The sequence below is a fragment of the Erinaceus europaeus genome, chromosome 19 (genome assembly GCF_950295315.1).
Source record: "Erinaceus europaeus chromosome 19, mEriEur2.1, whole genome shotgun sequence".
Taxonomy (NCBI): domain Eukaryota; kingdom Metazoa; phylum Chordata; class Mammalia; order Eulipotyphla; family Erinaceidae; genus Erinaceus; species Erinaceus europaeus.
In genome coordinates, this window is record NC_080180.1 from 26,103,846 (window position 1) to 26,131,515 (window position 27,670).

The following is a 27,670-nucleotide window of genomic DNA, read 5'->3' on the forward strand; positions in this document are numbered from 1 at the left end:
CTTGAATAAGTTCTCCGGAAACTTTCATTTAGAGAATGGACCAGCTATCAGATATATGCCAAAGGAATATTTCTGTTGAGGAATATTTCTTGAGGCAGATTTCTGTTCAAATTCATCTGTCTTGCCTGCCCTAACAAAGATACATCATTATAATAAGAATTATACATTATCCAGTTTACTACCTCTTACATCTCTTTCTCTCAAATAAATACTCCAAAATATTATGGGGAAATTGGATGAAATGGCATTCAGTTAGAAATTTTTTCTTATCATCAATCTTTCTTGTGAAGGTAGTTTTCTTCTGTAAGGCAAAATTGCTTCTGGGGTGGTGGTGTCACATTTGGTTGAGTGCATATGTTACAAGGCCCATGTACCTGGGTTCAATCCCCCAGTCTCCACTTGTAGGAAAGCTTTATGAATAGTGAAGCAGTGCTTCAGATCTATCTCTCTTTCTATCCCCCTTCCTCTCCATTTCTGGCTGTCTCTATCAAAATAAAATAAAGATAATTAAAATATTTTTTAATTTTAATTATCTTTATTTACTTATTGGATAAAGATTGCCTGAAATGTAGAGGAAGGAAGAGATAGAAAGAGAGAGAGTCAGACACCTGCAGCACTGCTTCACCACTTGTGCTTTCCTTCTACAAATGGGGATTGAGGACTTGAACCCGGGTCCTTGCACATAGTAACATGTGCATTCAACTAGGTACACTACTACCCAGCCCCCCCCCAAATACTTTTTAAAGTCCTTATTTTACCCCAACTTTTCTTTATTACTCTCCTCATATTTAAAGCTCATATGAATGAAATTCAGAGTCTTCCTTTATAACTTAACATCAAGTTTGAAAAACAGCCATACCTGTAGAAATGGTCAGATTCATGTTGAGGAACAGAATGTTGTTTTGGTTTCCAATACCACAGCGATAGTGCCCCACATCATCCAGTGACAGTTGGGAAAGCCTCACCACAAATAAACCATTCTGTGGAAAATCTACTAGAGTTACCCGGCCATGGTAGTGAAGGTCAGTATAGTGATTGGTGGACACAATGGTGTGGCAGACCGATGTCATGGGTTTCAGGCGACACCAGTACTTCCTTTGGTGTTTATTGATAGATAGTGGGGCATAGTGGCACCTGATGGTGATTTCCCTTCCAGCCTCACCAGACACCAACCTTGGACCCTTCAATGCACTCACAGCTGCAAGGAGAAAAAAAGCCAAAGGAGAGATAGTGAGGGAATATAGTGAGTTATTATTTGTTGGGAATTACAAAATTTTAAATTCTGTCAGATGGGTATGTGGAAATAAAGGGACTCTGTTACACAGTAGGTGGGAATAAAAACTGGTACAACCTCTTTGGAAGATTGTACAATGAGTACTTAAACAAATAAAAATGGAAGTACCATAAGATCCAGCAATACAACTCTTGGACATTCATCTAGAGTGACACAGAAACATTAATTTGAATGGATATATGTACATAACTGCATTAATCACAATAGCCAAAGTGTGGAAAGCAACCTAAATGTCCATAGACAAATAACTAGATAAAGAAACTATGGGGTATGCAGTTAATTAAATATTTCCCTGAATAAAGTATGATTATATTGTGTCCTTTGGGACAAAATGGATGAAGCTAGAGATGACTATGATTATTAAAGTTAGAAAGGTGTAAAAAAGTTCCTGCTGTCTCAGAGTTCAAAAATCGATAGTTAATGTTATCATCACATTATTTGGTAATTGGGTTGACTTTGAAAAGTCCTTATGTTAGGGTTTGCTGTACAGTACCCAGTATTTTGTATATAGCTATGCTATTGGTTGCTTCTGATCTACTTGGTCTAGGCTTTTGAGAGAGTCCGCATTTCAATTACACAGCCTATATATTGAAAAGATTCAGTTTGTGTTTTGAAAAACTTCGAGACATACAATTAATTTTCCCCCTCTCCTATTAATTAACTAGTGATTTATATGACTACATTTTACTAGGAGTGTACATAAACACCATACAGCAGGAACCTCACATCTCCACTATAGAGCCCCTACTTCCCCCAGTCCTGGAACCCTTGGATAGGGCCCACTTTCCCGTATGCCTCTCCCAATCCATATCAAATAATATTGCATCTGCCGATCACAACCTAACCAACACAACGATTGCCACCTCAACATGCTTCTCTTCAGACTGTGTCCAGAGACTTCACATGTGGAATGACAACCCTTCAGCTTCATTACTCAGGTGAGACCTTTCCTTTCATAGTATACTCTAATTTCATCTCCGGTGGTTCACTTTCTAACAATATCCCAAAACCTAGATATACACCAGTTTCTGTGAGAGCGAGCATATGTTCACACGTATCCGTAAACTACTGCAAAATATATACCTGAAAGCAGAAGTACACTAGAGTTTGCAGTGAGTACCTCCCTAACACTTCCTCTCCACTATTCCAAGCTTTGGGTCCATGATTGCTCAACAATTAGTTTGGCTGTGTATGTTAACTCTCTTTTCAGGCACCACATTCCAGATGTCATCAGGATGCCGGCCAGGCTTCCCTGGACTGAAGACCCCACCAATGTGTCCTGGAGATCTGCTTCCCCAGAGACCCACCCTACTAGGGAAAGAGAGAGGCAGACTGGGAGTATGGACCAACCAGTCAACACCCATGTTCAGCGGGGAAGCAATTACAGAAGCCAGACCCTCTACCTTCTGCAACCCACAATGACCCTGGGTCCATCTCCCAGAGGGATAGAGAATGGGAAAGTTATCAGGGGAGGGGGTGGGATATGGATATTGGGTGGTGGGAATTGTGTGTAATTGTACCCCTCCTACTCTATGGTTTTGTTAATTAAGCCTTTCTTAAATAAAAAATTTAAAAAAATAAAAAAGAAAGGTGTAAAAAGCCAGCTAGCAAATAGATAATGTGGAGTCTAGAGAACTGAATCATATAAATAAAGAAGAGGAAAGAGAGGGAGGATGAGAAATAGAAAACAGACTGTCTCTAAGAGTTTTTGACAATTGTGGTGGTTATTATTTGGGAGTGTGGGGGGCTATGGTTAAAACAGTATCCTGTAATCTTGTAAACCATCAATAAGTTGCTAGTAAAAATAATAAGGTAAATTCTTCCAGAATTAGGAGATAAGTCAGAAAATTTCCTTTTTTATTTCTGTAGAAACAAGCAACAGCCAAGTACTACCACCAAAGCATAGATTAGTAGTATGATGACTGTGTCTGTTTTCACATATGTATATGCTATTGATACATTTATTCAGTTGTATTTGGGTGAAAGCAGAATCAAGTCTTATTCTTTTTTTTCCCACTGTTTTTCTTCTCTATAATGAACTTAGTGTAATCTCAGGTACACTAGCTTTTAGATTCTCATAAGAATAAGAAAAAATTTAGTTGATAGTTAGATATTCAGTCCAGTTCAACATATGGCTACAGCTCCTAATTCTTGTCCAATTGAAACCTTTTCTTTTACTCTAAATTAAGTTTGGTAATCTTGTACATCATGGGTATAACTTGAGAATTTTAATTTTTTTAATTATATATTTATTTTTAAATTTTATTTTCCCTTTTGTTGCCCTTGTTTATCACTGTTGTTATTGTTAGACAGGACAGAGAGAAATGGAGAGGGGAGGGGAAGACAAAGAGGGGGAGAGAAAGACAGACACCTGCAGACCTGCTTCACAGCCTGTGAAGTGACTCCCCTGCAGGTGGGGAGCCGGGGCCTTGAACCAGGATCTTTAAGCCGGTCCTTATGCTTTGCACTGTGCACTTAACCCTATACACTACCACCCAGCTCCTGAGAATTTTAATTTTTATCTACCCCTGTCTTTAGTCAAAATTGTTCTGTGAGGCCTCTCTAGGGTTGGGTATGAAGGAGAGGGAGGAAAAGTGATCTACTATCAATACTTTGGAGTCATGGCAAATATTCAGAGCTATTTTATTTTTGTTTTAGGTACCATATTTACTTGTAAAAACTGCTTCTTCTACTGGCTTCTTTCTGTCCCTCCACCACTCTATGTCTCTTTATTTTGATTACCTGACCTCTTTCTTTGTTGTTGTTGTTATTGCCTCTTGGTTGATCCTTTTGATAGGAGCTTTGGGATAGCTCCTTTCCCCATGTTTACTGACATGAAGCATATCTGTGTCTTGCTGTCAGGAGAAATGTGGAACATAAATCAAGTCTGATGAAAGAATTTATAGAATTTTTCTTATCTTAGCTTAAAATGGTAGAAGTGGTTCCGCTGGTCCCTTCAAGTAGATTTCTCCTTAAATGATGATCTCTCTATCTGGAAGTTCTTATAATGAGCTCTTCTACAGTCAGATCATTCTTCAAATACCCACATGATAGAAAATAGGGAAACTGGCTATTAATTTTTTGTCATCTTAATCTGGAATGTGGGTACCTGGTATTCGTCAATCTGTCCTTTATATTTATGGTCTTACAGTACAAGAAAGTTCAGGTGTTTTAGCTTTATTTTTTTATAAGTTATTTGATAATTGTTTATAAAATTATAAAGTTTTAGGGGTATAGCTTTACACAACACCCACCACCAAAGGTATATGTCCCTATTATCCCCCACAGCCATGATAATTCGTAGAAAGACTAAGAAATAGTTTGGTTGCTATTCTTTATGAATATTCAGTTTGATTTTTTTTTCTTTTTTACCACTTAGGTTATCATTAGAATTTTCTTGGTACCTTCACAACTCCACTGTGGTCTCTTTTTATAATATAAGTCAAGAAGCACAAAGAGATAGGGAGAATGAGAGAAAAGAAGGGAGAAACATGGTGGCAGAGTAATGGAGCTGAAGGGTTGACATCCCATACCTGGAATCTCTGGACACAGTCGAAGTAAAATATGTCAAATTGGTACTGGTTACAAAGATTTGTTTGAGATCATCAAATGAGATCATATCATCAAATGAGATAGTATGGATCAAGATAGCATATGGGAAAATGAGCCAATCCCAGAAGTTCCAGGACTGGGAGAAATAATGTGCTTTATATAGAATGAGGAAGTTTCCTTGTTCTTAGAGTTTAAGAAGGTAATAGATAGTTACTATTATAATAAAGTTACTTGAGAATTTGCCTTATTTTGAAAATACTATGATTAGAATTTACTGTACTATAATTTACCTTACCATAATTTTTTACACCAACCTGACATCCCTAGGTAGACAACCTTACTAATGTGTCCTGGGATCTTACCTCTCCAGAGCCCTACCCCACTAGGGAAAGATAGAAACAGGCTGGGAGTATGGGTCAACCTGTCAACACCCACGTTCAGTGAAGAAGAAATTACAGAAGCCAGACCTCCCACCTTCTGTACTCCATAATCATCCTGGGTCCATATTCCCAGCAGATAAAGGATAGGGAACCTTCCAATGGAGAGGATGGGATATGGAACTCTGGTGGTGGAAATTGTATGGAATTGTACCCATCTTATCCTACAATCTTGCCAATCATTACTAAATCAATAAAAAAGAAAATAGTGAAAAAGACACTGGGGAAAGGTAGATTAAGCCCAGAGTATCCTTGCCTCCAAACTGCATAATATCTATTTTCTTTTTTAAACAATATATTTAATAAAGTACTTTTCCTAGAACAAAAAAGAAGAGAGAAATATGGAAGAGAGACCTGTGTACTGCTCCACTGTTTCTGAAGCTTTCCTCCTGTGGGTATGGACTGGGAACTTGAACTTCACAAGCATGGTGGTAATACTCATTTATTGAGTTCATCACCACCCATGTCCCAGACTAATACTTCATTCATAGTATTGGTCACATGATCTTCAGTGCAAAATGTTAAAATGTTATGGAGGATTCACTGTGGCTACATCAGAGTGTTAAACCAGGCACCTTCCAACACAGTGTGAACTCACAGAGAACATTACTATTAAACAGTATTATTAAAATAAAACTGTCAGGCTGGGAGTATGGATCAACCAGTCAGCATCCATGTTCAGTGGAGAAGCAATTACAGAAGCCAGACCTTCCACCTTCTGCATCCCACAATGACCTTGGGTCCATACTCCCAGAGGGTTGAAGAATAGGAAAGCTATCAGGGGAGGGAATGGGATACAGAAATCTGGTGGTGGGAATTGTGTGGAGTTGTACCCTTCTTATCCTATGGTTTTGTTAATGTCTCCTTTTTTAAATAAAGAAAAAAAAGAAATAAATTAAACCTGCCTGAATATATATATATATATATGTATATATACAAATTATAGGAAGACTTGAAGTCATACATACTATGGCTGTAATAATATTCGCTTTAAATAAGATAACACATCCTTTATATAAGCATTAATAAATTGAAATAGTAATTTGTAATTAAAAGGTGATAATGTTCATGAATAAAAGTAGGGAATAGCCTTACTACATCAATTTGAGAGGGATCCATTATTTTTCCACCTATCTCGAAAGATTTGTACATGTATCTATAATTGTGTATTAGATATTATTTTTATTTACCTATACAATTTATTTGTATACTTGTAATTTTTTATATTTTACTTATTTATTGGCATAGAAAAAATGAGAGGGAAGGAGGAGGTATATAGTGATAGAGATATATTAATAGATGATAGATAGATAATAGACAGGGAATGTTTGACACCCACCATACTGCTTCATTTTTTGTGAAGCTTCCTCCACAGGTGGGCCTTAGGGTTTGAACTGGGGTCTTTGTGTATGGTAAATATGTGCTCAACTGAGTGTGTCATCACCCATCCCCAACTCTGGATTTTTTAAGAGTAGGGTAAAAAAAAAGAACTAATATCTCCTTAGAACTGGTCCTGGAGCATACATCATTTTAGAATAAGTAATGCTGGAATAATGCTACTTAATCACTTACATGTCCAATAGCTCTTAACTTACATAATAAACTTCAATAGAAGAAAACAGAGGTATAAGGAATATGAAAACAGTGAATATTTTAGAAATTATGAAGTGTATTCTATGCTCTCTTGTGTGAGTCCTCATCAACCTTACTTTCCCTGGTGCAAAGATGACTTTTCTCTGGATGCCCAGAATTACCTTAAATTCCAGCAGAGAAAGTTATGGGATGCCCAAACTTCTGAAGGAGTGGTGCATATCTGTCAAAAATCTCTGTACCTTGCAAGACCAAGGTATGGTTTTGTAAGCTCTGAATTTGGGCTGTATTTGGGATTTACCTTGCAGCAGACACATTGTGAAAATAAGGGTAATTTTCCATCTCGTCCTTTGATTTGTGTCCTGTAAATAAAAAATGAAGAGGCTGAGAGGAGACAATTGAGAAGTATGGTGGAAGGTAGCAGTGACACCTGAGAAAGAAATCTTCCTGTTTTAAGAGAAAGATAAGAATTGTTTTCTTTATCCTCTTGTTCTTTTTTAAAAAATTATCTTTATTTACTTGACAGAGACAGCCAAAAATGGATAGATATATAAATAGACAGAGAGACACCTGCAGCACTCCTTTACCGTTCATGAAGTTTTCCCACTGCAAGTGGGGACTGGGGACTTGAACCTGGGTCCTAGCTCATTGCAGCATGTGCACTCAACCAAGTGCACTACCACCCAGCCCTAAAACTTCATTTATTTATGCCTATCTATCTATCTATCTATCTATCTATCTATCTATCTATCTATCATCTATTTATTTATTTTACCAGAGCAGTGCTCAGCTCTGGCTTATGGTAGTATGGGGGATTAGATATTTGGAGCCCCAGGCATGAGAGTCTCTTTGTATATCCATTATGCTATCTATCCCTACTGGTCAGAAGGAGAGACACCCGCAGTACTGTTTAATCACTTGAAAAGCTTTCCCTCTGTAGTTGAGGACCAGAGGCTCGAACTGGGTCCTTGCACATTGTAATGTGTCCTGTGTTTTTTTTTCTTTTCTCTTTTCATTGCCACAAGGGTGGCCACTGAGATTTGTTGCCTACATGATGAATCTACTGCTTCTAGTGGACATTTTTTTCTCTTTTCTTTCTATTGAGAGGGGAAGAGGTAGAAAGGGAAAGAAAAAGAGACCTGCAGCACTGCTTCACCACTCAAGAAGTTTCCCCCCACCCTCTAGGTGGGGTCCAGGGTCTTCAATGTGGATCCTTGTACAAAGTAATGTGTGCACTCATCTGAATATACCACTACCCCACACAGGCCCTGGGATTTGTCTTCTCAGAGAGAATCATGACTTCTTCCTCACATTCCTAAACATGGCCTGTATTACCACAATCAAGGTTAAAATATTCTTTATTAAAAGCAAAAAGCAGAAGTTGAACTGGATTTAATGCATTGCACCGAAGTAAAGGACTCTGGGGTAGAAGGGTGAGTGTTCAGGTCCTGAAACATTTTGGTGTGGGAAGATGGGGGGGGTGTTAGCCAACTACTATATTCTATGGTTTACTGTAAACCATGAATCCCCCAAATAAAGAAAAAAGTAGGCCTTCATGTCTCATTTCTCTAATATATATAATTGGTGTATAAAACATAGACACTGTGAATAAGAGCAGAACAATTTTTTTGCATTTATTTTATTTGAGGACAGAGAGAAATTGTGAAGGATGGGAAAGATATAGAGGGAGAGACAAAGAGAGACACCTGCAATACTACTTCACTGCTCTTAAAGATGACCCCTGTAGGTGGGGACTAGGGACTTGAACCTGCACGCTTGTACATGCTAACATATATACTCAACTGGGTGTGCTGCAACCTGGCCCCCAGACTATTATTTCAATAGATATCATACATTTAAATGTGATAATACTAAAAATGTATTTTTACTGTCAATGGTATTTATACTGCAGTTAACAATACTGAGCTAGTATATTGCACTTCTTTTGTAGTTTTTTCTACTGGATGTTTATGAGAACTTATAATTAATTTAAAAATCTGCATTGGATATGAGGACAATCTAGCTGCAACATCTATCACCCCATTGATAGTCAGGGTTGATTTGGCTGATTTGGCTGGCTAGGCAGGTGTCCCCTTCCTTCCTCACCACTACATGTGTATCCCTCACCAAGCTGTGTACTCTGTTGAAGAGGATGGCCTTCCCGAATAGAGATGGACTGGTCTTCAGTTGAGAGTATATGAGTAGCTGCACTCCCCTGCTAGAACCTCCAAACAAACTCTAAAAATCTGTGTTTAGGATCAACTTACAGTCTGTTTTTTTTTTTTTTCCAAAATATACAGAAGTTAGCCATTACTTTCTCTTTCCTGCTTAAATGAATACTTCACTAATATAAGAAATAGTGACAGTCATCCTCACTCTCTCAAGAAGACACACAAGATCACTAGTCTAGAATATAGACTAAATAAAGATGGTCGGATGGCAGAAATCTAGGAGAGAAGGATGGGAAAGGAGGAAGGAAAAGAAAGGGGTGATCAGAAAAAATGGAATTTAGAGCTAGTTAAAAGTTAGCTCAGCTCTGCCCATCAATATTATGAAAGACTCTGCTTGTTCTACCAAGTATACCCCAAAGAATGGTCAGATATGGAAAAGTTCACAAATCTTGCATGCTACTTTTTGTACCTTTCCTTAGCAAGTATCCTCAGTCTGGAAAAAACTGCTGTCATGGCAGTTTCATTCTCTCCTTACCTTTCAAAGTATCTTCCCTTACCTGGAAAGTTTTCCATATATGTTTGCACCTGATATTTGCACCCATTGCAGGCTAATTTTGAGGATTATCTGTCATCTGAGCTAGTTTTCCCATAGTGCTAAGTACTGACTCAATGCAGATTGTGGTCAAAGTCTCTGAACCAGATCACTCATTCTCTTTGAAGTCCAATGGTATAGTAATAAAGAAGTGTAAGATGATGCATCTGTAGAACTTTCCAACCTTGGCTGACAATAGAATGTTACCCTCCCTGTCAGTCATCTTCAGAATGCTTCTCCAAAAGACAGGGTTTGTCATTTCAGTTCCTTCAGTTTTGTTTTTTAACACAGAATTTTTTGAATGAGAGCTATAGACATGTGTTTCTTTTTCAGCAAATCTGTAAAATTATACCCCAAATACATGCTGCTCTTCTGAGTCCAACTTATATTAGAAAAATTTAACTTTCACACTCCTAAATATATCCTGAGTCAACACTGTAACCCATAGGAAGCAGCTAAGAAGGGAAGGAACTGGTGTTGTAAGCTGAATATGGGACCCAGATCTGATCAAATCGATGGGGTTTACAGTAAAAAATATGTATACAACTTTCCCATGTTTGGGAGCTACTCTCTTCCCTGACACAGATTTCTGGTTCTTTTTCCTGCTATGATATCATCTCCCCAGACAATAACTTGGGCCCACCTGCATATCAAGTGTCAGGCTCAGGAAAAAAAAAGTATAGTCATGGGCCCTTTGGAATAGAACTAAAATAGGCCTACTAACTATCTACAAAACGGAGACCCCCCCAAATCTCCATCTGCGCTATTCCAGCCTTTAGGTTCATGATTAGTCAACAATTTGTGTGGCTTTATATGTTAACTCTTCTTTCAGCCAACAAGTCCCAGATGCTACCATGATGCCAACCAGACTTCCATGGGCAGATGACCTCACAATGCGTCCTGGAGCCCCGTTTCTTCAAAGCCCCACCTCACTAGGGCAAGAGAGAGACAGACTGGGAGTATGGATCAACCTGTTAATGCCTATGTTCAGCAGGGAAGAAATTACAGAAGCCAGATCTTCTATTTTCTGCACCCCATAATGCCCCTTGGTCCATACTCCCAGATGGATAAAGAATAGGAAAGCTATCAGGGGATGGGGATGGGATATGGAGTTCTCGTGGCGGAAATTGTGTGGAGTTGTACCCCTCATCCTATAGTTTCTGTCAGTGTTTCCTTTTTATAAATAAAAATTAAAAAAAGAAAAAAGGACTTTGTTAGAAAGTGAACCACCTGGGATGGAATTAGAGAATACTATGAAAGGAAAGGTCTCACCCGAGTAAGGAAGCTGAAGGATAGTCATTCCACATGTGAAGTCTCTGGACAGTCAGAGGTGAAGCATGTTGAGGTGGCAATCATTGTGTTGATTAGGTTGCGATCGGCAGATGCAATATTATTTGATATGGATTGGTAGAGGCATATGGGAAAGTAGAGAAGCCAGACCTCCCACATTCTGCAACCCACAATGACCCTGGGTCCATGCCCCCAGAGGGATAGAGAATGGGAAAGCTATCAGGGGAGGGGGTGGGATATATGGAGATTGGGTGGTGGGAATTGTGTGGAGTTGTACCTCTCCTACCCTATGGTTTTGTTAATTTATCCTTTCTTAAATAAAAAAATAAATAAATAAATAAGAAAAAGAGCACAATACTAACTATAATCAGGACTCATAAAATTTCATTTGTCTGTGGCTGATGGAATGACCCTGAGTAATTCATCTTTCCTTTCTACTATAGCAGAAGAAATTTGCCATATACCACCCTGAACATGCCAAATCTCATCTGATCTTAGAAGCTAACATTTGTTGCTTCCAAAGGTTTTAAGGAATACTGTGTGCTATTGAGGTAAATAATGGAGGTGAGCATAAGAGGAAAGAATTGAGAGGGATATACTGTGACTTCAAATCTAGAATCTTCCATGGTGTCTTGGGGGATGAGAACCAGCTTGTTCTGGTAAGGATACTCGAATGTTTTGACAGCTGTTACTATAATTTACTACCACCCACATTCAGAGAAGATATCCTAACCCCTAGAGAAAAAATTCCATCTTACCTTTTGTTTTCCAGGCTTAGTTGGAGCTTTCCCATTCATCTCAGTCCAGATATAAAATCCACAAATAATTTTCCTTATCTTTCTTGAAGATTCTGATATTTGAATGTCTTATAGATTATTAAGAAACATGGTCATGGAGTAATGGAAATTAGAATTAACACTATAAGATTGTCTACCTCTGTACACTTCACAATTTGTACTTCACCATGGGTTGTGACTTATTTCTAGTCCTGTCCTCTCATCACTCTTGTTACCACAGTCCTTTCCAGGGTTGGTGACAGTAGCTTCAAGAAAAGCACACTGATCTACAGCCGTTTTCCACTTATCTCACCTATACCAGAGTCCCAAAATTTTCAAGATGCCTTAACTTAGCCAAACCACTTAGAAATTTCCCAGACAAGTGATGCAACAACCTCAACAACAAAAATTCAGGAAAGGAATTCCCCAACTGTCTGACTGGCATTAATATTTTCTATCTGACTTGACCCCTTCATCATCAAAGGAGAGACAGTATGGGTCATGGATTCTAGTTCAACTGCATGCGTCATTGTTTTATATATATATATACATATATATATATATATAATTTATTTTATCTTTATTTTATAACAGTCATAAAACATTTTGGTTTTTGCTATTTTACATTTTCTTTAATTTATTTTTTATTTAAGAAAGGAAAAATTAACAAAACCATGGGGTAGGAGGGGGACAACTCCACACAATTCCCACCACCCAATCTCCATATCCTATCCCCTCCCCTGATAGCTTTCCCATTCTCTTTCCCTCTGGGATCATGGACCCAGGGTCTTGTGTGTTGCAGAAAGTGGAAGGTCTGGCTTCTGTAATTGCTTCCCCGCTGAACATGGACGTTGACTGGTCGGTCCATATTCCCAGTCTGCCTCTCTCTTTCCCTAGTAGGGTGGGTCTCTGGGGAAGTGGAGCTCCAGAATACATTGGTGGGGTCTTCAGTCCAGGGAAGCCTGGCCGGCATCCTGATGACATCTGGAACCTGGTGGCTGAAAAGAGAGTTAACATACACAGCCAAACTAATTGTTGAGCAATCATGGACCCAAAGGTTGCAATAGTGGAGAGGAAGTGTTAGGGGGCTACTCACTGCAAACTCTAGTGTACTTCTGCTTTCAGGTATATTTTTGCCCTAGTTTATGGATACATGTGAACATATGCTCTCTCTCACAGAACCTGGTCTACATCTAGGTTTTGGGACTTTGTTAGAAAGTGAACCACCTGGGAAGGAATTAGAGAATACTATGAAAGGAAAGGTCTCACCTGAGTAATGAAGCTGAAGGGTTGTCATTCCACATGTGAAGTCTCTGGACACAGTCTGAGCTGAAGCATGTTGAGGTGGCAATCGTTGCATTGATTAGGTTGCAATCGGCAAAAGCAATATTATTTGATATGGATTGGGAGAGGCATGCGGGAAAGTGGGCCCTATCCTAAGGTTCCAGGACTGGGGGAAATGTAGGCTCTATAGTGGAGATGTGAGGTTCCTGCTGTCTTAGGGTTCAAAAAGACAATGGATAGTTAATGTTATCACATTATTTGGTAGTTGGGTTATCTTTGAAAAGTCCTTTTGTTAGGGTTTGCTATATATTATCCAGTATCTTATATAGAGGTGCCACTGGTTGTTTCTGATCTACTTGGTCTAGGCTTTTGAGAGAGTCCGCATATCAAATACACAGCCTATATATTAAAAAGACTCAGTCTGTGTTTTAAAAACTTCGAGACATACAATTAATTTTCCCCCCTCATATTAATTAACTAGAGATTTATATGATTACATTTTACTAGGAGTGTGCATAAACACCATTCCCACCACTAAAAGACTGTGTCGCTTCCCACCCACCCACCCCCATACCCCACCAGCCCAGGAAGCCGCATGTCCACCCTCCCCCTCAACATGGGGTTTTTACTTTGGTGCCCTACTTTCAATTTAGTCAGAACCTGCTTTTAGTTTCCCTTTCAGATCTTTCTCAACTTGTGTTGAGTGGGATCATCCCATACTCATCTTTATCTTTCTGACTTAGCTCACTTAACATAATTCCTTCTAGCTCTGTCCAAGATGGGTCAGAGGAGGTGGGTTCATTGGTCTTGATAGCTGTATAGTATTCCATTGTGTATATATACCACAGCTTTCTCAGCCATTCATCTGTTGTTGGGTGCCTGGTTTTAGCTATTATGAATTGTGCTGCTATGAACATAGGAGTACACACCTCTTTTTGGCTGGGTGTCATGGAGTCCTTGGGGTAGATCCCCAGGAGAGGAATTACTGGAACATATGGAAGGCCTATGTCTATCCTTGTTAGAGTTCTTCAGCCTGCTCTCCACAGAGGCTGGACCAATTTACATTCCCACCAGCAATGCAAAAGGGTTCCTCTGTCCCCACAGCCTCTCCAGCATTTGTTGCTGATGTCCTTTTTGATGTATGCCATTCTTACAGGAGTGAGGTGGTATCTCAATGTTGTCTTAATTTGCATTTCTCTGACAATCAGGGACCTGGAGCAGTTTTTCATATGTTTGTTAGACTTTTGGATCTCCTCTGAGGTGAATGTTTTTTCATATCCTCTGCCCATTTTTGAATGGGGTCATTTGCTTTTCTGGTGCTCAGTTTGCTGAGCTCTTTATATATTTTGGTGATTAGTTTCTTGTCTGATGTATGGCATATGAAGATCTTCTTCCATTCTGTGAGGGGTCTCTTTGTTTGTTTAATAGTTTCTTTGGATGTGCAGAAGCTTTTCAATGTGATGTAATCCCATTGGTTTGTTTCTGCTTTAGTCTTTCTTGAATAAAATAATTTCTAGCCAGTGTACTCCAAATAACTTTGGAATTTTTAGGATATATAAGATGGTGTGACAGTAGTCTGTTATAGGCATGTGAATAGTCTATGTTTTCTCTCTGTGTGTAAGACTGTCATATCCTCACTTCTCTGGATAGAATTTCTTTTATATATAAATGGACATGTTATTTGCAGTAAATTTCTAACATGGTATCAGTAAGAAGCATATTTATGGTATTATTCTTGTGATAAAGTTTCAATAAAAATGAATGGGAAGGAAGGTGGTGGTGGCACATTTTGAGAACATGCTAGCATTTGCAAGGATCTGGTTTTAAGCCTCCAATCCCCACGTAAGGAGTGGAAGCCTCATAAGTGGTGAAATAGTGTACAGGTCTCTATCTTGCCTTTTCCTTTCAACTTTTTTCTGTCTCTGTCCAATGAATGAATGAATAAATAAAATTTTTAAAAGCATTAGTAGGGAGACTCAGTATTTTAAATTACCTTGAATAAATGTTTAGATTTAAGTATTGAAGATGATGCACATCAAATGACATTAGGCTTTAAGGTTAATTAATCGGTATCAATAAAATAACTTGTTTCCTTCATAATTAATTATTTTGGAACACTTTATATTATTTTATTTTTCTCCAGAGTTGTTGCTGGAGCTTGGTGCTAGCACTACAAATTCATTGCTCCTGGTGGCCATTTTTTTGTTTTTTTAAGAACATCTTAATTGGATAGAAAAGAAAACAGAGAGGAGAGGAAGACAGAAGCCTGCAGATCTGCTTTTCTACTTGTGAAGCATTCCTGCTGCAGGAAGAGGGGGTTTGAACCCAGATTCTTGTGTGGATCTTGCACTTTGTAACCAAGTGTGCCACTGCCCAAGCACCTATTTTAGAGTTTTTATATGAAACTTATAACCTTGGAGTAAATTCTGGCTTTTGAAGAATATATGCGATGGGAGATATATGCAGGGACCTATCTGGGTTTGTTGTCCTTCTCCCTACCTGCAGCAGGTGAAGCAGGTCTGCAGGTGTCTCCCTTCCTCCCTCCTTCTCTAACTCCCATTCCTTTATCAGTTTCTCTGTTGTATCAAATTAAAAGAAGAAAAAAGGCCACCAGAAGCAGTGGATTCGTAGTGCCAGCACCAAGCCCCAGTAACTGGAGGCAAAAAAGGACAAAAAAAGCTACATATTTCATAGAATATTTTGATATTTTATATTGTTTAAAATATTTATTTGTTATTTTTAATATTACATTTATTTATTTTATTGATTTATCAAGCAATACAGAAAAAGAAACAGATAAGGCCCATTGTACTTCTCACTTCTGGCTGACAGTGTTTAGTGGAAATTGAACCTGGGACCTCAAAGCTTCAGGCATAGAAGTGTATTTTCATAACCATTATGCTGTCAAACAAGCCCTAAAATTATTTATTAACAAGAGAGAGGAGCAGAGGCCCAGACCATCACCCTGAATCTTAAGATGCTGGACCTTGTGCTTTAGAGTTCAAAAACAGGTGTTTCCCTCTATTCCTTAAGATGCTGGACCTTGTGCTTTAGAGTTCAAAATAGGGTGTTTCCCTCTATTCCTTTTTCTCTGTATCACTTATTAAAATATTATTGTATAAGTATCAGATTTTAGTATTCTGTACTATGTGATATATTTTTCCTGATATAATTGAATTGAACTTGGTTTTCATGGTATAGACTTAGATGTCAGATTGTTAGAGTTTGGTATTAAGAGATGTTACAGTTTGTTAGGGTGAGGATTGTGCATTAAAAACTAGGTTGGGGGCACGAGGTGAGCAGTGGGTTAGGTGCATATGGCAAAAAGTGCAAGGGCCAGTGTAAGAATCCCATTTCCAGCCCCTGCCTCGCACCTGCAAGGGTTCATTGTGACACAAACAGTGAAGCAGATCTACAGACCAATATCTCTGATGAACATAGATGCCAAAATATTAAACAAGACCCTGGCCAACAGGATACAGCAGTATATCAAAAATATTGTTCACCGTGACCAAGTGGGATTTATCCCAGGAATGCAAGACTGGTTCAACAACTGGTCAATCAATGTCATTCACCACATCAATAAAAGCAAAACCAAACACCACATGATTATCTCAATAGATGCAGAGACAAAATCCAACAAAATACAGACTGGAAAGGAAGAAGTCAAACTCTCACTATTTGCAGATGACATGCTAGTATACATAGAAAAACCTAAAGAATCCAGCAGAAAACTACTGGAAGTTATTAGGCAATATAGCAAGGTATCAGGCTACAAAATCAATGTACAAAAATCAGTGGTATTTCTTCATGCAAACACTAAATCTGAAGAAGAGGATATCCAGAAATCATTCCCATTCACTGTTGCAGCAAAATCAATAAAATACCAAGGAATAATGCTGACCAAAGAAGTGAAAGACTTGTATACTGAAAACTATGAGTCACTACTCAAGGAAATAGAATATGATACCAAGAAATGGAAAGACAACCCATGTGCATGGATTGGAAGAATTCATATCATCAAAATTAATATTTTCCCCAGAGCTACATACAAATTTAACATGATACCCATCACAGTTCCACCAAGCTTCAAGAGAATAAAACATAAACTACAATCATTTATATGGAACCAGAAAACACCTAGAATTGCAAAAACAATCTTGAGGAAAAGAAACAGAAATGGAGGCATCACACTCCCAGATCTCATCAAAACAGCCTGGTACTGAAACAAAAATAGGCACACAAACCAGTGGAACAGAATTGAAAGCCCAGAACGAAACCCCCACACCTATGGACATCTAATCTTTGATAAGGGGGCCCAAAGTATTAAATGGATGAAGAAAGCTCTCTTCAGTAAATGGTGCTGGGAAAACTGGTGTACTCTTTTTTTAAAAAAATATTTATTTCCTTTTTGTTGCCCTTATTGTTTTTATTGTTGTTGTAGTTATTGTTGTTGATGTTGTCATTGTTGGATAGGACAGAGAGGAATGGAGAGAGGAGGGGAAGACAGAGAGTGGGAGAGACAGACACCTGCAGACCTGTTCCACCATCTGTGAAGCGACTCCCTTGCAGGTGGGGAGCCAGGGACTGGAACAGGGATCCTTAGAGCGGTCCTTTCACTTTGTGCCACGTGCACTTAACCTGCTGTGCTACTCTAGTTTACTCTTAACCCTTGATGATAAGTGCTTATTTTGCCATTTACCTGTTTCAACCTAATAAATCTTGTATTGTTTAAACCAGTTCCCAGCTCCCTTCTGTGAATCCTTCACACACCGCAGCAGCCCCACCAAAACCCTTTTTAAGTTAAATGTCAACAAATAGCACCCAAAGTGGGGCACCAACAAATGGCGCCTTAAGGTGTTCCAATTTTTTTTGTCCCACCCCTATTTTAGTTGTTTGACTTTAATTTCACCCTACCCACTTTTTGCTCTATATTTAACTATATCTCCCACGTGTTGAGTTACTATGTATGGTTTAACTATATCTCCCACGTGTTGAGTTACTATGTATGGATGGTCCACTTTGATTTCCTTGCTGTGGGTCCAAAAAGTGTTTCAAAGTTTTAACCCCACCCCCATGTACTTTAATCTGCTCCGACATGTTTCTATGGTTACACACTCTTTTGTTTTTGTTGTGTTTGTTAGTTTTTCTGATCAAGGCAGTTTTTCTTTGAGTTTTATTTACAACATGTGTTAAATTTTTTCTTTTTACCCCCATGCCCTTTACCACTTGACTTTACTTTAAACTCATTAGGGACCCAACAAACATATGGTAATTCTTGGTAAATGACCAACAATTAATTTTAAGCTTTCTTTTACTCTCATCCTTTCTAAATGGCCACAATGGGTATCTTGCTTCTAAAGAAGACAGTTTTCACCTGAGATACTTGAAAGAAACTAAAGATATGTAAAATTCAGTGTTCTAGCTGAGAATTTTAAAAGTTGTTAAATATAATAGAGATGGTCTCTGGATCTCTTCCCAAAAATACAGCTGTATCAGTTAAGATATGGACCCAGACTGGAGATTTATTGAGAAATATTGGTATAGTCACAGAAAAACAACTTTGAACTTACAAGCTCTGCCTTTCTGCTCTAAATCAGTTACAGGCTTCTTTGCAGAACTATTCCCTAAATCCTTCTCCTCAAACTTCCAATTCCACTTCTCCTTCCTCCTCCTCCCCTTCTCAGACAAAAACTGTTTCTGTGATGCCTGAAACCCAAACATTCTCCCATTTTTTTTCTAGGCCTGTAACTACCTTACAGACTTGACCATGCCTGGCTATCCATGGCTTTAACAAAGAAAGGGGGGATTGCATGGTACAACTTATAATTTATGGAAATCCTTTCTCCTTTCTTGCTCCTCCCCTTCCTCTAATGTTACATCTGATTCCTTACAACTACTACCTCTTCCTGCTGTGCTGACTCACTCAACCCCTTCCTAAGTCCTCATCCTCCTTTGCCTTCACCCAAAATAGACCCAGATTTGCCTACTGGCAGTGATAAAAATGGAAAGATTCCTATTGAGTGAGGCCTTAAATTTTATGCTTTTCCTATGCTCCCTGTAGGAGAAGGAACTGAGATGGAAGATGAAGTTTGGCCAGATCAGGTTCCCAGAGATATCTCACCCAGTCAGATAGTGGGTGAGAGTGCCATTACTTCTCCCAGTGAACATATGAACATTAGAAAAAATGACAGGCACCTTGCAGTGCAATCAGCATTCAGAATAAGTGATCAGTTACCTAGCACTAATGTAGAGTCTTTCAGCTCTGTTATTCAGGAAGCCACAGAACCCTACAGAGAATTTGTGGACAGGTTACAAGAAGCTATCAGTAGACAAGTAGACAATAAAGAAGCAGCCAGAATTTTAATTAAGCAACTAGCCTATGAAAATGCAAACCAAGATTGTAAAAAAATTATTGGGCCACTTAAAGATCTAGATTTAAGTATTTCTCAGATTATAAAAGCATGTACTGAAGTACAGACTCAAACCCATAAAGCATGAGTTATGGCTACATTTAATCAGGCTTATGTGGCAGGCTCAGTACAGCCCATGCAAAACAAGGTTTGTTTTAAATATAATAATGAGGGTCATTTACAAAAGAATTGCAAAATGAAACTCAACCGGTTTGATTATAAGGTATCTGGAGATGACAGATATTTAAAGCCTCCCTTAACCAAATTCCCACTTTGTAAAAGAGGTTTTCACTGGGCAATCCACTGTCCATCCAGAATTTATGCAGGTAATAATTCTCTTCCAGATAATAAGCAGGGCCTGGCTCTCCAGTCTGCATGGCAATGAGGACTATTGGATGATTTTTGGATAGCCACTTACCACAGGCATGACTCTTAATAGAGTACTTAATTGTGTAAGTTATGTCTTTAACCTTCTAGTCTCTTTATAAGAAAGTGATTTATTTGAATTTGAGGTATGTATGTATGTATGTATGTATGTATGTATGTATTGACTCAAGTTTATCCTAAAGCCATTGTTGATTGTGGTATGCTGTTATAAAAACTTGTGTATTTCAACCAAAAGTGAAAGAATCGAAACTGTATCCACCAGTGTTTGGTGTCCTCTCCCCATGGCTTTACTGATATTTTGCTACTGTACTTTACTTAACCTTTCTAGTTCAAGCACATTCTAGAATTATTGGTACTGACTATTCAGGACATATGATGACCAGCTATTAATTCCCAGTCCTTCTTTTACCTAAGTGCTAAGCCCTAGTTAAATGACTAGATATTTCTCTGGTATAGCATGAGTCATAGTTTATTTATGCCTAGACTGATGTGACTCCTCCCTTTATGGGTGTTTTATCTCAGTATACCTTCTCAATGTTGATTCTGAAAAAATGATGTTTCACACATCACTCAGTTTACTAAGTTTAAGTTTACTCCTATCTCTGTGAACACTGTTACAGACCTTATATATATGCAACCTGTCACACAGAAAGCAAAAAAATAAAAAAGTCCGTGAACACTTTCTTTGCCTTTGTTGCTGAGGTATTCTTTATTAGACTGACTGACCTTAAATATGTTTCTAAATTAATGCTTATTTCTTCTAAACATGCATTTCGCATGCCTTACTACCCTGCTAGATGAGTATTTGTGGAACTCCATATGTACCCTTAAAGGGCTATTTCTCAGTCATGAACAGAATACAAGGAGCATTATATATTTTAAATTTTTGTACTGCATAATTCTAATCTGATAGCTACTAAGTGTTACTTTTCTCCACAGAGCTATTCCTTCTCTAGCAGATACCTCATGATTTGTCTAGTCTTTGTGATTGAAATTAATAAAATTACTAACTTAAGGCATAGGGTATGTTTGTTCTAGTTTATCATTCACAGGTCCTGTTTGGAAACATGCTGAGCAGTTAAACCTCTCTCATCTGTAAACTCCTCACAAGAACACCAGCAGAAGCATGGATTTCAGTAGTCCAATACCCTTCATATGCCACAATTGCCACCCAGGAGCCACTTGAACTTGAGTACACTTCTGTAAGTCTCTGTTCTGAGCTTCCCTGAGTGATGGACCGTCTCTGGGTTATACACAGAAACTAGATCACAGGTCTTCAGGCTAACAGGGCCTTATCTGATACCCAGTTATTGTGCCCATACTCTGGGAGGTGAAGGCAGAGCTTGCAAAGATAACCCTGGAATCACTGAAGATTTGCTTATTTCTTCTATGCTCATATAGACTGTACATCTTTTCCATGTCTATAATCAGAAGTGGGGAATTGTGACCCCAACAGGAGTCTGGGACTATTAGCATACAAATGACATCACCCTGAGGAAGTGCTTCAGAGAAGGGAATGTATAAAAGCATGGGACTTTGAGCAGGTTGCTCTCTTTGGCTGCTGCTTCTTCTCCTGGTCAGAAGCCTCTCAACTGAGGTGTGCCAGGTATCCGACATGGCTACTTCTCCTGGGAACTGAACATAGCTGGTAAACTTTGAGAACCCTTTACAGCCATGAGCAACCTTTACTAAAGATGATAATTGTTTTGAATAACTATACTTACTCAGATATAACTTTTGATAACTATACCCAGACTTTATGGACCTAGCGTACTCTTAACCCTTGATAATAAGTGCTTACTTTGCCTTTTACCCTAATAAACCTTGTATTGTTTAAACCAGTTTCCAGCTCCCCGCTGTGAATCCTTTCACACATCGCAGCACTCCCACAAACCCTTTTTAAGTTAAATAACTACAGGACACTGAATCTTAGATCTAATCCAGAGGTGACCCTAAATCTGACCAATGACATAGCCCTGACCTTGAGTCTATCTCTGACACTGAGCATGACCCTGATCTCTTTTGTAATCCTAACTTGAAACTGAACCTATCACTAACCTCTGACCCTGAACAAGACTCTGGCCTTGATCCTGACAATAATTCTAACATAAACCTGATACTGACCCTGACTCTAAAGCTTGATTTTTACCCTGTCCCTGAAACAGCCCTAACCCTAAAATAATCCTAAACCTGACCCCTGATGTTGAGGTGATCTTGACTCTATCTCTGACCCTAAGCATGACCCCTATATCACCTGAAATACAAACTTGAAACAGAACTTATCCAGAATCTCTGACTCTGACCTTCATCCTGTCAATAATTCTAACATAAACCTGATACTGACCGTAACTCTAAAGCTTGATTCTTACTCTGACCCTGAAATTTAGGCCTAACTATAGGTGACCCTAAACCTAACCACTGACCTTGTCCTGACTTTGATTCTATCTCTCACCCTGAGCCTGAAATCCAAACTTGAAATTGAACTTATCCTTAACCTTGATCCGAACAATAATTTTAACATAAACTTGATACTAACTTTGACTCTAACACTTGATTCTGACCCTGATATTCAAACTTAGCCCTAACCCTAAGATGACCCTGAACCTGACCCCTGACCTTGATTCTATCTCTGGCCCTGTGTCTACCTCTGACCCAGAGCATGACCCTTATCTTACCTGTACCCAAGCTTGAAAGTGAGCCTATCCCTAACATCTGATCCTGACCATGACCCTAACATTGATCCTGAAAATAATTCTAAAATAATCCTGATATTGATACTGACTCTAATGCTTGATTCTGACTCTGACAATGAAACTTAGTGCCAACTATAAGATGACCCTATACCTGACCCATGACCTTTCCATGACCTTGACTCTATCTCTGGCCCCAAGTCTAGATCTGACCCTGAGCATGACCCTTATCTCACCTGAAATCCAAACTTGAAACTGAACTTAACACGAAACCCAGACCCTGATTATGACCATGACCTTCATCATGACAATAATTCTAATATGAACCTGATACTGACCCTGACTCTAAAGCTTGATTCCAACCCTGACACTGAAACTTATCCCTAACTATAACATGACCTTAAACCTGACCCATGACCTTGCCCTGACCTTGACTCTATCTCTGCACCTGAGTATGAGTCTGGATCTTACCCTGAGCAAGACCTGAAATCCAAACTTGAAACTGAACTTAACATGAAACTCAGACCCTGACTATGACCGTGACCTCCATATTGACAATAATTCTAACATAAACCTCATATGGACCCAGACTCTAGTGCTTGATTCTGATCCTAACACTGAAAGTTATCCCTAACCCTAAGATGACCCCAAATCAGACCCGAGACCTTGCCCTGACCTAAAATCTATCTCTGGCCTTGAGCCTGAGTCTGTCTCTGACCATGAATATGACACTGATCTTACCTGAAATTCAAACTTAAAACTGAAATTATCCATAACTTATGACCCTGGTCATGACCCTGGCCTTCATCCTGACAATAATTCTAGCATAAACCTAATACTGAACCTGACTTTAATGCTTGATTCTGACCCTGAAACTTAGCCCTAACACTAGATTATACTAAATCTTACTGCTGACGTTTCCCTGACCTTGACTATGTCTCTGGCTCTGAACCTGAGCATGACCCTGATCTCACCTGAAATCAAAACTTGAAACTGAACTTATTCCTAACCTTTGACCCTGACCATGACCCTTTCCTTGATCCTGACAATAATTCTAACAAAACTGACTGACCCTGACTCTAAAGCTTGATTCTGACCTTGATACAAAACTTAGGCCTCACCCTAAGATGACCCTCAACCTAACCTTCCCTATCTCTGGTCCTGAGTCTGAGTCTAGCTCTGAACATGATCATGACCATGATCTCTCCTGTACTCCAAACTTGAAATTGAAACTATCCCTAACCTCTGACCCCTACCAAGACCCTGACCTTGATCCTGACAATAATTCTAACATAAACCCGATACTGATGCTGACTGTAAAGCTTGATTCTGACCCTGACACTGAAACTAATCCCTAACTATAAGATGACCCTAAACCTGACCCATGAACTTGCCCTGACCTTAATGTTATCTGTGGCCCTGATCCTGAGTCTAGTCGTAAACCTAAGGATGACCCTGATCTCTGTTGTAATCCTAACTTGAAACTCAACATACCCCTAACTTCTGACCCTGACCAAGACCCTGACCTTCATCCTGACAATAATCCTAACATAAACATGATACTGACCCAATCTAATTCTTGATTCTGACCCTGGCACAGAAACCTGCTCCTAACCCTAAGATGTTGCTAAACCTGACATGTAACCTTGCCTTGACCTTGATTCTATCTCTGACCCTGATCCTGAGTCTGTCTCTGAACCTGATCATGAACCTGATGTCTCCTATAATCTTAACTTGAAACTCAAACTATCCCTAACCTCTGACCCTGACCAAGACCCTGACCTTGATCCTGACAATAATTCTAACATAAACCTGATATTGAACCTGCTTCCAACACTTGATACTGACCTTGACCCTGAAACCTTACCCTAACTCCAAGATAACCCAGAACCTGACCCCTGACCTTTTCTTGACCTACCTTGACTCTATTTCTGGCCATGAACTGAATCTAGCTTTGACCCTGAGCATGACCTTTATCTAACCAAATTCAAACGTAAAACTGAAATTATCCCTAACTTCTAACTCAGATCATGACCCTGTCCTTCATCCTGACAATAATTCTAACATAAACCTGATACTGACCTTTACTCTAACGCTTGATTATGACCCTTACAATGAAACTTATCAATAACCCTAAGATAACCCTAACATGACCCTAAACCTGACCCATGACCTTGCTTTGACCTTGATATCTCTGTCCCTATGCCTGAGTCTAGCTGTGACCCTAAGCATGACCCTGATCTATCCTGTAATCCTAATTGAAACTGGACCTCTCCCTATACTCTGACCCTGACCTTGATCCTGAAAATGATTCTAACATAAACCTGATACTGACTCTTACTCTAATGCTTGATTCCGACCCTGATCCTGAAACTTATCTCTAACCCTAAGATGATCCTGAACCTGACCCAGTGCTTACCCTGACCTTTACTCACTATCTGGCCCTGAGCCTGAGTCTAACTCTGACCCTGAGCATGACCCTGATCTCATCTGAAATCCAAACTTGAAACTAAACTTATCCCTAACATCAGACCCTGAACATGACCCTGACCATCATCCAGACAATAACTGTAACATAAACCTGATACTGACCCTGACTCTAAAGGTTGATTCTAACCCTGATTATCCCTAACCCTATGAGGACCCTAAATTTGACCCTAAACTTGAAACTGAACTTATTCCAAACCTCTGACCCTGACCATGACCCTGACCTTCATCCTGACAATAATTCTAACATAAACCTGATATGGACCCAGACTCTAATGCTTGATACTGACACACTGAAACTTAGCCCTAGTCCTAAAATGACCCTAAACTTGACCTGTGAAGTTGGCCTGACCTAGAATATCTCTGGCCCTGAGCCTGAGTCTAGCTCTGAATCTGATCATGACCCTGATCTCACCTGAAATCCAGACTTAAAACTGAACTCATGACCATGACCCTGACTTTCATCCTGACAATAGTTCTAACATAAATCTGATGTTGACCCTGACTCTAAAGCTTGATTCTGACTGACAGTGAAAATCAGCCCTAACCCTAAGACAACCATAAACCTGACCCCTGACCTTCACCTGACCTTGATTCTATCTTTGGCCCTGAGCCTGAGTCTAGCTCTGACCCTGAGCATGACCCTGATCTCTCCTGTAATTCTAATTTAAAACAAAACTTATCCCTAACCTCTTACCCTGACCGTGAACCTGACCATTACCCTGACCTTGATCCTGGCAATAAATGTAACCTGATACTGACCCTGACTCTAACGTTAGATTTTGACCCTGACGCTAGAATTTAGCTTAACACTAAAATGACCCTAAACCTGACCTCTGACTTTGCTCTGTCCTTGACTCTGTCTCTGGCAATGGAATGATTCCAGCTGTGATTCCCTGATATCCTTCTGTAATCCTAACTTGAAACTGAACCTATCTGTAATGTTGACCATAAGCAAGACCCTGATCCTGACACTGAAACTTAGCTCAAACAATAAGCTTATCCTAAACCTGACCTCTGACCTTGCCCTGAAGCTGACTCTCTGATCTTGCCCTGAAGCTGACTCTCTGATCTATAATCCTAATATTAAGCTGCACCTAGCCATAATCTGCAACACTGATACTGATGATGACAAGGACCTGACACTGACTATAATTCTAACATAAGCCTGGTCCAGACCTTGGCTCTAAACACTAATTCTGACCCTCACCCTGATTTATAGGCCTAATCCTAAGCCTGTCCTTTAAACCTGACATGAACCTTCCCCTAATCATGAATCTTACACTGGGCCTCTTCCTGAGCCTAAGGCTAACCCTGAACCTCACCCTGAACTTTCCACTGACCATGACTGTAACACTACCCCTGAGTCTGACCCTGAGCCTGAACCTGACATTCACCCTGATCCTGACTCTAACTCTGACTCTAAGGCTGACCCTGAACTCGAGTATAACCCTAAAATTGTACTAAACCTATCCCTAACCTGTGACACTGATACTGACTCTAACCATGACAATGAAATGGACTATAACTCTAACATAAACCTAGTTCTGACCCTAGTTCTAACCATAATTCTCTCATGCTGCATCTTAGGCCTAATCCTAATACTGACCCCTGAACCTTTCCCTGACCATGATTCTAACACTGAGCCTGTTCCTGAACTTGAGGCTGACCATGAACATGACCCTTTACTTAGCACTGACTAGGACTCTAACAGTAACCCTGAGCCTAAGCCTGAACTTGAAAATGACACTGATACTGACTCTAACTGAGACACTAAGGCTGACCCTGAACTCAACTAAATTCTAATATTAAAATGAACTTATCCCTAACCTATGACACTGATACTGACCCTGACCTTGACTCTGAAAACTGACTATAATTCTAACATATACCTGGTTCTAGTTCTAACTTTAATTCTTACCCTCACCCTGAATTGTAGGCCTACTCCTAAGCCTGACCACTAAATCTGACTCTGAACCTTGCCCTGACCATTATTCTAACACTGAGCCTGTTCCTGAGCCTAAAGCTGACCCTGAACATCACCCTGAACTTTGCACTGACCATAACTTTTCCTGAACCTGAACCTATGACCCTGAATCTGACTCTAACTAAGCCTAAGGCTGACCCTGAATTCAACTATAATCCTAACATTACATTGTACCAACATTGTACCTGGGACACTGATACTAACCCGACCGTGACCCTGAAACTGACTATAATTTTAACAGAAACCTGGTCCTGACCCTGGTTCTAACTGCTAATGTTCACCCTCATTCTGAATCTTAGGCCTTATCCTATACCTGACCTCTAAACCTGACCCTGAACCTTACCTTGACCCTGATAATGATTCTAACACTGCACCTCTTCCTGAGCCTAAGGCTGGCCATAAACCTTACCCTTAACTTTGCACTGACTATGACTCTAACACTACCCCTGAGCCTGAACCTGACAGTGACCCTGAAGCTGGCTCTAACTCAGACCCTAAGGCTGACCCTGAACTTGACTATAATCCTAATGTTAAAATGAACCTGTCCCTAACCTATGACACTGATACTGATCCTCACTGAGACCCTGAAACTGAATACAATTCTATCATAAACTTGGTCCTGACCCTGGCTCTAACAGCTAATTCTGATCCTCACCATAAATCTTAGGCCTAATCCTAAGCCTGAACTCTAAACCTGACCATGAATCTTACCTTGACCAT

At 39.4% G+C, this 27,670-nt stretch overlaps 1 protein-coding gene across 1 annotated transcript; it reads right to left on the minus strand.

Annotated features, from left to right (window-relative positions):
- Positions 1-836: 836 nt before the first annotated feature.
- Positions 837-27,670, minus strand: LOC103113586 (high affinity immunoglobulin alpha and immunoglobulin mu Fc receptor-like). Its single transcript, XM_060179223.1, has 3 exons — positions 27,662-27,670; positions 7,175-7,235; positions 837-1,198 (listed from the first exon to the last, which is right to left on the minus strand). Exons 1-3 carry the CDS (start codon positions 27,668-27,670, stop codon positions 837-839), a joined length of 432 nt encoding a protein of 143 aa, XP_060035206.1.